We start from the raw sequence: 12,237 nt of genomic DNA on the forward strand, positions 1-12,237 counted from the left end.
ATCTATCTATTTATATCTATATGTCTGTCTCACTCCTTCATAATGTTTGAGGTGAATCACTTGACCAGAGACCTGGGTTGGCACTTACGTCTGCTGATTACACACACACACGCACGCGCACGCACACACGCACACAGACACACACACACACACGGACACACACGGACACACACACACACACACACACACACACACACACACACACACACACTGACACACACACACACACACAGACACACACACACACACACACACATAGACGGACACACACGGACACACACACACTTATGGGTAACTTATCTGTGACCTGGGCACTCCCTATGAACTCAGATCCTCCAATTTGAATACATTATAACATTACTATCCTAGAGAAGGCAGTTCCTTCCATTGAGAGGGCAGTTTGGAGAGAGGAGAGAGAAAATGAGAGAGTATGATGAGATCACCTCCTTCCTGGGAACATGGGGACGTTTCCAGAAGATGGTCTTCTTCTCGCTGGCCTTCAGCATCTTGCCCAATGGCTTTGTGGGTATTTACATTGTGTTTGTGGCCGACACGCCGCCCCACGAGTGTTTGATCCCGGAGGAGAGCAACATCAGTGAGAGCTGGAGGAACGTGAGCATTCCTCTGGTGGAGCAGGACGGACAGGTGAAACGCAGCTCCTGCAGCAGGTACAGCCTGGAGCACCTGAGGAACTTCTCCCTGCTCAACTACGTCCCCGACGTGGACGTCAACGTCAGTCAGATTCAGCAGGAGAGCTGTCTGGATGGATGGAAGTACAGTAAGGAGATCTACCAGTCCACCATCGTCACTGAGGTGAGCACTAACATAGGAGAAACTGATATCAGCGGCTGTTCTATGTCCTGATATAACTGCTAGTGAATGCCTATCAAGAGTCATAAAGGTTGTGTCAATTTGTTTGTGATATGTATGGTCTAATATCTTTAGGCAATGAATCTGACCAATAGGCAGTACTTCTTGTGTGTGTATTTGTAAACAGCAACTATGCCATATCTGTGGACAAATCATTCAAGATAAACTAATGAACAATACAAGACAACAAGTTCAATATCCAAAATATATTTTTTTTCTGATTGTTGATTGACTGATTGATTGACTGACAGACAACTATACACACATATATCACCAACTACATTGAACTGACCATTACAAATCTCTTGCAAAAGCCCACAATTCTGGCAAAACTCTTTTTAAAATGGTGTTTTGTTTCAGTGTGAAACACACTAGCTATCATTTCAATACACAAAACAAGTGTTGTAGGGGTCAAAGAGTGCACTTCAAGAATCACTGTTTGTGTTTCAGCCTCCGGACAAAAAAGTTTTACTAGCCAGAACTTGTGATAAGAAAAGATGTTTGAAAGAAAAGCCCACCCCTATCACATATGGAAACTAGAAATGCAATTCAAAGGAATTACCAGTGCATGAAAATGGCAAAAATGAAATGTAAAATATAATTTGAAGTTAACACAAATTATAATAAAAAAAAGAGAGATTGGGTAAAACAGAGCGACTGAGGATTTACATGTTGTGTATTTTAGAGTGTGTTGTTAAAAGTTATGTATTTTTAGAGTTGCTTGCTATGGAGGTTGCTAAGTAGCAATTGAATTAGACACAGATATTGATGTACGTTGATAAATAGTTGCATGAATGTTGACAAACAAAGCTGTTTAATTTATGTTGATAGACAGATAGACAGTGTAATAAACGGATGGAGAGAAAGTTGGATGGAAGGTTAGATAGATGGAGACAAGGTAATAAATGCTGGTTAATATGGTGGTTCCTATGTTTACATAATGGTGGTTGCTAGGTTGTTGCTAGGGTAATTGAGATTGTTAGGTGTTGCTAAGACACTTATGGTGGTTGCTAGGTTGACATGGTTTAATAAATGTTGATAGGCAGATTGTTTAATAGACATAGTTTAAGGGATGTGTAGGTAGACAGTTTAATGGATGTTTAATGGATGTCGATAAGACAAATAGTTTAATGAATGTTGATAATTTAATGGAGGTGTATAGGTAGATTAATGGATGTTGATAAGAGGACAGTTTAATAGAGGAATGAATAGTTGGAAGTAAATGGATGGAGAGAAATGGAAAGTTGAATTGAATGGAAAGTGGTCTGTGTTAAAATTAGGGTGATTGCGATGATTTCTGTATTGCAAGGGTAATAATAGCTGTTAGGTTTGTCATAGGGAATTCATTGTGGTTACTCTGCTATAGCCTATAAAGTAGGTTGCTAAAGTAAGGTGGAGGTTCCTAGTATTTGAATTAGACATGAGTGTTGATAGCAGTGTTGGGGAAGTTCACTTTCTACATTAACTAGTTCAGTTCATAGTTCACAAATTTTAAAATGAACTCGTTCCAAATAGAGATTGAGAACGTGACGTAAAACGCAACGCATTTTGGGAATAGGTGGCCCAAAACTTAAGTTGTTTTACTGACTGTGGGAATAACGAAGTGCAGTTGTTGAAATGCCGTTTACCTGCTGTGTTATAAAATTCAATAGAGTAACATGAAGCTTATCTTTTATCATTTTCCAGCGTGGAAAAATAATAGTAGGCCTACACGCCATGTTTCAGAGGTGACAAAAAGTTCAATTCATTTTTTCAATATGTTTCGAACTATACTCTTTTAAAATTGTTGCCACAGCCAGCAGTTTCAAAATAGCCATTTTCAGACAGGTTTTACGCACATTCTAGCCTACTATAATGCTTGCCGCATTTCTGACGGCAGCGGACATTCAGACATGAAGCATGCAAAATGAATACGGTCTCCTGTTGTTCACATCTAATGTAGAATTTCCAATTGGGCTTTGGTTCGCTGGGCAGAAATGCGGCCGCGCTGTCAGAAGAGTGTAGTTTTTACCTTGCTGCATGCGCTACCTGCAGCGTGAGAGATGGAACTGTTCATCAACAAAAAGGGAATACTCACTCATTTCGACAGTCAGATGTAGCAAAGTGGTAACCTCTTCGGCGACCAGCTTCTTCTTCAAGTACCTCAGCTCAGACCAAAGATTCTTTTTCAACCGTCTTTGCTACCAGGCATGTCCAACGGCGCATGCGCGAATTCAAATGCCTGAAGGTTTATTTAGTAAAAGTTACTTAAAATGTTCAGGTGTTGGTAATTAATTTAGAAACTACGAGTAAATATCTAGTAAAAAAATACTCTTCCAAATCAAGAACATTGATTACATGAATATGTTGTGTAGCCTATAGTTTAATGGTTTTTTCTAGTCCCCACTGAAACTTGATATAACACTGTAATAATTGCTACATTTGAATACGTAAATATTACAATGCCTAAAAGTCATTTTTTTGAGTCTGTAGCCTAACTTTAGATGAAGCATAGGCCAAAGCCATCCATATCTCAAAGTTGAGGCACTACCATTGACTCCCATGTACAAAAAATGGCGGCACATCCGGTATGTCATGGTTGTTCAGTAGTTCCTTTCAATGGGAGAATGTATGAATAACTCAGGTGTTATAATAAGACTTTTCTACATGACTTAAGGTTGTGTGCATAATAATGCATTTTCAGTGAGTAATATATGTATGTGGAAATGCAGTTTATAGTAATTTTCATTGAGTATTTACCGTAAATATTAATGCGATCACTGCTGTCAATCCCGTAGTAAACCAGGGACCAAAGGAACTACTGAGGCTAACCACTAACCACGTGACCGCTCCAATCTGGCTCTAACATTGAAGTCAACGGCTGTCGCAACTTTGAGATATCGATGGCTTTGGCATAGGCTATCATGAGTTTCAGAATAGGCTATTAACGGTGGTAAACATTTAAATGTTTCTGCTACTCGTGACTGCCAAAAGACGGGGATCAACACCTATGTTCAACATCGGGATCGGGGGTTGACATTGATTCAGTGAAGTTAGCTTTATTTACAGCTGAACTACTGTCTCTAGGTCTCTCGTGGTCTGCGTTATTTTAATTCAAGTAGTCGAGCAATTTTGCCTGGCTTAATAACGTTAAGCCATTTGTTTTAGTCGGAAATCGTTAACGTTAACCGCAATTTGTGCCAGATGTGAACTATAGCAAAAGCAAGCTCGGACCAGTCCAAGTTGTTTGTTGACTACATAGCCTGCATGGAGATGGATAAGCTACAGTCAGTCAGACAGATGGTGAGTAGGCTAATGTTGTGGAAGTTACCGTCTTTGGTTGAACTTGAGGCGCGAAAGCATCGTGATGTCATTAGATTTTAACACATGAACGTTCGACCCATTGACTTACAATGGGGAAATTTTAGCCCGTTTATGGCAAATATCTTAAAAGTATAAAGTTGTCAAACGTCAAAATTACATACCACACCTGTCGTTTGAGAGACCTACGTAACGATGGTTGAGCGACGTTTGTACGTTAAATGGTTTGAGCTGAATTTATAGCAGAAAAAGTGGTCGGAAGAATTTGCGATATGTAATCACTGAAGTCAACACATGCATTACTCCAATCTTTATCATCGGCTTCCCTTTATGTGTCTAGTACACTCTAATTATATATCAACTCTACAGTAGTTATATCATGTGTAAAGGTATGGTTGTAGGTGTAATGTATGTAACAGCAATTCAACAGATAACACAACATAACATGCTGTGTGTGTGTGTGTGTGTGTGTGTGTGTGTGTGTGTGTGTGTGAACTTGATGGCGTTTTAGTGGGATCTGGTGTGTGACAATGAGTACAAAGTACCGCTCACCAGTTCGCTCTACTTTGGAGGGGCACTGGTGGGCACTTTCCTGTCAGGTCTGATGTCAGACCGGTAAGTAGCCTATGCAGTTGCGTGTATTTCATTAATTTATTTTTATTCATTCATTCATTTGTTTCTGATGTATTCATTGTGCTCCGTTATTATAATGTCTTGTAATGTCTGTCTGATGCAACAGTTTCCTTCTATCCAACACAATTGTTTATGGGTGACAAATAAAATAACCTAGACTGACCACGACCTTGACCTCCCTGACCCTGAAGAGTCATCTCTTGCTCTTGCCCTCCACCAGACTTGGCAGGCGACCCATGCTCTTTGTGATGATGGTCGTCCAGACGGTAGCCACATTTGCTCAGATCTTCTCGAACAGCTGGGAGATGTTCGCTGCCGTCTACTTTCTCTTTGGGTTTGGCTCCATCGCCAACTATCTGATCGCTTACGTTCTGGGTAAGAGTTGTGCGCCTCGGCCACGCAACCACCTCACTTCTGCAACGCTCCCTGGACTTCCCATGCCGTTTGTAGGAATACTGTACATTTGAACCCTTAAGTAATCCTTGGTATCTCTGTTTGTGTGTGTTTGTTTTCTACATTTGCTCATTTACTCCTTTTGATTTGACGGCTCAAATGGCCTTGTTGGTGTGCAGGGCACAGTACGTGTGGTGGAGGTGGCAGAGACGATGATTTGCATGTAACATCTGTGGTATGGCGTTAATGTCTCCTGTGGTGTCTTGGTATTAGCGCTGTTTCTGCTGAGAGTGTGAACCCAGGGAGGAGCTGTCGTAGTCTCAGGACCAGGAGTGCGTTTCCCAAAAGCATAGTTACTAACAGGCGCGTAGGAACCGGGGGGGTCGGGACACCTGCAATGTTGGACCCCCTCCCGAAAAAAAATGCTGCGAAGTACAGACGTTGTTGATTTCTTAGGCTCAATTATATCCTCCTGAGTTATGGCCCCATAACTATGGCTATCAGTGCGCATCAGAGGTCTTTCACATTGTGTTTTAAGAATGTTTCCTTTTCCCGAAACGAAGCCCGTCTCAATAATGCAGCATGGAGCACTTCCTCACCTTGAGTGCCCAAAGCTGCTGAAGGCTATCTCACAGTCCATATCTTTAATATACTGCCTTCTTTCATTCTTTTCGAAAAAGTTAAGAGGATAGCCTACTGTGGGTGAATACAGTATAGTCTACGATAGCCTAAATAAGTTTTGGTCTTTGGTCTTACAAACGGCTGTCGATTTTTAATGTAGTCACTTGTGAAATCGGACGAGCACATAGCCTATCTAGTTACCTGGATTTAATATAGCAAGACACTTTGTTCATCCTATTATATGCTTTTAAAATGAAATATGTAACAATTTTCCTCTTATTATAATCAAGAGTAGGCCTACACACTGTCACGACGCACATACAATGTTTATCTCAGTCTGTTGAGTAGTCGTTCCAACACTGATGTGCAACGCAATCTCAACTTTCGCGTTCGTTAGCTGTATTCCAATGAGAAAAATCCACAAGGAAGGGGTCACGGTAATGCAGCATACAGTAATCTCCTAACCACGTAACTTTGTTGAGTTGTCTGTCTGCTGCATACAGGTAACAATAGCCACAGCTCCCCGCGCCTCCATTTAAACTTAGGGCAAACCCATCCATTCGTGCCCGAAACGCGCGCCCATCTGTCAGCTGACATAGGCCTAAAATTTACTTAGATGGCATATGAAAAGTCAAGAAGAAGAAACATATTTTAATTTAAGCAACGTTTATGCAACCATGTAAAAAGGTGATTTTTGCAACCTTTACAAAGGTGCTGCAGGGAAGCATTGGGGTAGTCAGTTTAGGTTGTCCTAGAGACATAGCTGTGTGTGTTTTCAGGGAAGAAATGTGTTCTGAATGTGCAGATGTTCAGTTCTAAAAATAGGTGATCAAAGAAAAAGACTGAAATACATATTTTCAGAGCGGCATCTTACAGAGGACCATTAAAACTTCAACAATAGGTTTTTATTTCTTGTAAAACTTATAATTCGCCCCCCTTTATTTATTTATATTAAAAAAAAATGCGCGACAGACCTTATTCTTGTCCCCCCCAATGCTAACTATGTTCCTATGCGCCTGGCAACTAACATAGTTAAAACTATGTAAGTACGACACAACTGTTTCCCAAAACGTTAGTCTGAACTATGGTGGTGGAACTTACATAGTACGATGCATCGTTGAGCTACGTGGGTGTTTCCCAAAAGCATAGTAGCAACGAACGTTCGAGACCACCATTGTAAAATTGTGTAGTTCCAACTACACCTCTTGACTTGTGGTAAGTCGGCCCTAGTGGTTAGTTCCAGTACATGACATGCAGCGGACAGATGGACATGTAGCCAACATGGTAGCCAACGATCCCACTAACATTTCCTGTTGTAGGATATATTGCCAGAGGCTATAAGCGCACAATTACTGGTGAACATTATGGGGTACAGTGGAAAGTGAAATGTTGTGGAGTTACCCTACTACACGACAACAGTGCGTGGTGAGGTACTGCGACCGCAGTTAACTGTGTTGTTGTTATTCATGAATTTGTATGTAGCCTAATGCTAATGTGTTAGCGTGGTTTCTTTCGAACACCTGACGTTATCTTTACTGTCGTTATCTTTACTAATGGGTGATAGACCTTTTGAATGCTAACGTATATGTCATGTGAGCCTGTAATTGTTATGAAAAGTTAAAGTTACATAGTATCATGTTAACATTACATTGTAGTCATATGTTAAGTGTCTTTGGATGGAGCACATAATAATGGTCTGTCTAATCTATATAGTCTATCTCATGACTGTGCAGTGGCGTAGTGAATAGAGTGTGAGCTTGACGTGATTGAGGTTGCAGGTTCAAGACCCATGCGGAGGCTGCTGGGGGAGTTTGTCTGTGGAATGATGATGATTTATTGGTGTCTTATTATCCACTAATAGTAAGGGGCAGCCGTGGCCTACTGGTTAGGGCCTTCAAGCTTGTGACCAGAGGGTTTCCGGTTCGATCCCCGACCAGTCCACGGCTGAAGTGCCCTTGAGCAAGGCACCTAACCCCTCACTGCTCCCCGAGCGCCGCTGGTTGGGCATGGCAGCTCACTGCTCTGGGTTAGTGTGTGATTCACCTCACTGTGTGTTCACTGTGTGCTGTGTGTGTTCACTAATTCGGTTAAATTGGGTTAAATGCAGAGAAACGAATTTCCCTCACAGGATCAAAAAAGTATATATTCTATTCTATTTTCACTAGAAGTGTAAAAGGTAGGCTCTTAATCACTGTACATTTTTGACCTTTGAACGTAGGTAAATTATTTCAAATGATTAAATGATGTAGCTACAACATAGGCTACACAGCTGTCAACTTGAGTAGCCTCTTGCTTGGAGAACTTTCAAGTAATTGTATTCATTTATACCTATGAGGCTCGTTGGATAAGTGAGCATATTGTGTATCCGATCCGGGAAACGCACCCCGGATCGGGAGTCGAACGTGCTAACAATCCAACTAAAAGCCCAGGCTACCCCTCCTCTACAATTGAACATTAGTATGGGGAGTCTGCAGTCTGCACTTTATTTCTACTGCACAAGAGGCGTGATCAATAGGCATTGTTCAAATGACTCCGTACGTTTGGATAGTCCTTCAACCAATCAGACCAACTGTCACGTTTACACAGGAAGGACTCAGGTTCAGATATGAGTGTCAGATTGGGCTCAAAAAAGGTCATTATTAATAGTCCCGAAACAGCTTCCACAACCCTGAGGGGTTTCAGAAAAAGAGCAAAAACACAGGAGATAGTCCACTTGAGAAAAAAACTGAAAAACGGCAACTGAACTCGCCGGAGGTTGCAGGGGAAAACACAGAATCCAATCCTTCCTCTGTGCAGCAGGTCAGTCTTCATTCACTGGCGGCAAAAACAAAGGCAGGCAAACAGCAAAAAGCCAGGCAGAGGTACCAAATCTTCAGACGGGCAGAAAAGGTGAAGCAGGTCGAGGTTAAAAACCAGGCAGGCAGAAAAAGGCAAAAACTCACAGCTCAGCTCAGCAGGTACGTCGCACTCCAGAAGAGACGGAAACGTTCTGACAATGAGGCAGACTGACAGAGGGGTTCACCCAGCCTACTTTTAACCCTTAGATGCATAGGCTACCAATACCTACACTCTTCCATGAGTGGGGTCAAAAATGACCCCAATTAGAATGCATGCATTTTTTGCTGCAAACTCAAATAATGTCTTTCATTTTGGTTAAAGATGATGATTTTTATTATATATTTGTCAAAAAAAATATTATTTCATGTTGGACATATTGATGTATCACTGTTTATTAAAATTTTATTACAAATCAGCTTTTAGAAAGGCGAAAAAGGTAAACATCCTAAAATTATCTCAACATAGGTGAATAGGGTAACATTTTTAACTTAGAGATATCTTCATGAAACTTTACAAGTTGAATATTCATGTAAATAGGAGAAAAAAACGTATTGCAAGTTTTCTGTATTTATGTTTAAATATGCTAATTAGGTCATGCCTAATTAAATATGCGCTGATTTGCATATATGTTTTGATGCGAAGAATCTGACCATTGGAAAAAGACAGGTTGAAAATTATTTTTTTGTAGTGTTAATATATCAAATAAAAAAACATTTACAGAGGTGATTATGAATATCTTCTTTTGTTTTCCAGTAAATCAGAAAATACTGCCAATTGGCTTTAAAAATGGATTTTCGCCCTATTTTTAGGCATAAAAAGTCATACAAATCAGGCCAAGAACGCTATATCAACAAATCCCTCTGTAAATATCGCTTGGTGAATTCTGCTTCACAATGAGCGGATATCGAAGAATCAAAAAACGACGTCGCTATGAACGCTTGGCTGTCACATTATATGATGATACTTAGATTTATGTTGTTGTGTAAAAATAGCCTTCAGGATGGTGAGACTGCTGACATGAGATGTGATAATCAACAGTAAATGTATACCTGTCTGCCACAGTTGATAAAAATCAAAAGATCCTAGGGTTAACTTTTGAAATTCCATAGAAAATGCTTGGGGTAATTTTTGACCCCACGTATACGGATCGGTGGTATTGATACAAAACATGAAATTACTTTAAAAATATAACAATTAGACACAAATCCAAATGGCCTCATGTCAAAGACAACCTATTTGAGGAATACATGGAAGGTTGAATGAAAAAAATGTAAAATTAAGAAGATACTGCAAGAAAACAACCTCTGGGGTCATTTTTGACCCCACTTATGCATCTAAGGGTTAAAGGTCAACTGCAGAAAAATCATCTACCTTTCTAGGAAATCCATGGACAACACTCATTGTTAGAGATATCTTCATGAAACTTTACCAGTTGAATATTCATATAAATAGGAGAAAAAAACGTATTGCAAGTTTTCTGTATTTATGTTTAAATATGCTAATTAGGTCATGTCTAATTAAATATGCGCTGATTTGCATATGTTTTGATGCGAAGAATCTGACCATTGGAAAAAGACAGGTTGAAATTTTTTTTTTTGTAGTGTTAATATATCAAATAAAAAAACATTTACAGAGGTGATTATGAATATCTTCTTTTGTTTTCCAGTAAATCAGAAAATACTGCCAATTGGCTTTAAAAATGGATTTTCGCCCTATTTTTAGGCATAAAAAGTCATACAAATCAGGCCAAGAACGCTATATCAACAAATCCCTCTGTAAATATCGCTTGGTGAATTCTGCTTCACAATGAGCGGACATCGAAGAATCAAAAAACGACGTCGCTATGAACGCTTGGCCGTCACATTATATGATGATACTTAGATTTATGTTGTTGTGTAAAAATAGCCTTCAGGATGGTGAGACTGCGGACATGAGATGTGATAATCAACAGTAAATGTATACCTGTCTGCCACAGTTGATAAAAATCAAAAGATCCTAGGGTTAACTTTTGAAATTCCATAGAAAATGCTTGGGGTAATTTTTGACCCCACGTATGCGGATCGGTGGTATTGATACAAAACATGAAATTACTTTAAAAATATAACAATTAGACACAAATCCAAATGGCCTCATGTCAAAGACAACCTATTTGAGGAATACATGGAAGGTTGAATGAAAAAAATGTAAAATTAAGAAGATACTGCAAGAAAACAACCTCTGGGGTCATTTTTGACCCCACTTATGCATCTAAGGGTTAAAGGTCAACTGCAGAAAAATCATCTACCTTTCTAGGAAATCCATGGACAACACTCATTGTCTGCCGAATGAGTGCTTCTGAAAAAATGTAATACAGTCACCATATAGTCACCTTATTTCCACGGTGTAGGATAGGTCTGTAAACTTCAGCTTAAGTTAATAGCCTAATATTTGAGGAAACTGTAGCCCTACATAACCGATGAGCAAGTAAGCCAGGCAGTCAACGGCCGTTCTGGACTTTGCCTGCCACTGATAAATATCACACTGACTGGCTAACCTATGTCCACAACTACCCCTTTCAAGGTCAACTGCAGGCAAATCATCTGCCTTTCTAGGAAATCCAGGACAGCACTCATTATCTGCCAAATGATATACTGTAATATAGTCTTATCTATGGGTGCCTTTCATTCGTCTTTTTAATCTATCCTCCCTTCCTTCCTCGGTCCTCGTTCGCACTGATCTAGATAAAGAATGATTGGGCGGCAACAATGGGATAGTCTATCCAGTGTTAGTTATAGATCGGTGGGAACGAGCTGGAGGATTAAAAGACGAATGAGAGGCACCCATGGCATCTCTACACGCTATCACTGCTCCAGATCCCAGATACAGATCATACAGGAAATCATCTTCCTTTCTGTCCTTAGCGTTTTTGCGCCACCCTGCGTCGGGTGCTCAACAGGGCCCTAAGAGTGCAATGTCATCAAGTGGTGGTGGTGCTGTGTTGGCGTGGTGGTATAGCTGACCTCAACGCTGTGGTATAGCTGTGGTGGTGCTGTGGTATAGCTGACTACAACGCTGTGGTGGTGTGGTGGTGTAGGATCTCCCTCCTTCCCACACCACAAAGCTTCATTCTTAGACCAATTCACCTTTGCAGATGATGCTCTCTTAAACACTGCCAAAGACTGACGAACAGAGCTCACATCATTGTTACAGACCATAACAGTCACATTGTCTGCATATGCTGACAGTTTCTTTCTCACCCAGGATATGAAACATTCCCCAAACCCAAAAGCCTCTTTTGAAGTGCTGCAGGAGTGGCCCTGACACTTCTTCAAAAGTGCTCGCAAATTTGAGGCATGTGGCTCTACTATGTACAGACTATAAAATATTATCAAAAGTGATGGCAAATTGACTTGGGAGTGCAGGCAAGAATGTACTGTACTCTATCAGATATGCGTTAAAGTCAAGAATATTCAGGCCCTCTCAGGAATGAAGAAGTCGAGGTGGGTTTTTATTCTGGGGCCAGGCCCTTCTCTGAAAGGCAGTTGGTAGTCCATGTACAAGAGTCCCATTCAAAGGTGAATGGGGGGGGGGGGGGGGGGGGTT

The 12,237-nt window shown here is 40.6% G+C and overlaps 1 protein-coding gene across 1 annotated transcript in view; it reads left to right on the forward strand.

Annotated features, from left to right (window-relative positions):
• The first annotated feature begins 375 nt into the window (after nt 1-375).
• Nucleotides 376-12,237, forward strand: part of LOC134062461 (organic cation/carnitine transporter 2-like) — a 44,210-nt gene continuing 32,348 nt past the window's right edge. The window contains exons 1-3 of the mRNA XM_062518473.1: nt 376-813; nt 4,682-4,785; nt 5,024-5,178. Coding sequence (XP_062374457.1) covers nt 421-813; nt 4,682-4,785; nt 5,024-5,178 — 652 coding nt within the window. The 5' untranslated portion in view covers nt 376-420. The remainder of the gene's footprint in view (nt 814-4,681; nt 4,786-5,023; nt 5,179-12,237) is intronic.

The sequence above is a fragment of the Sardina pilchardus genome, chromosome 17 (assembly GCF_963854185.1).
Source record: "Sardina pilchardus chromosome 17, fSarPil1.1, whole genome shotgun sequence".
Taxonomy (NCBI): domain Eukaryota; kingdom Metazoa; phylum Chordata; class Actinopteri; order Clupeiformes; family Clupeidae; genus Sardina; species Sardina pilchardus.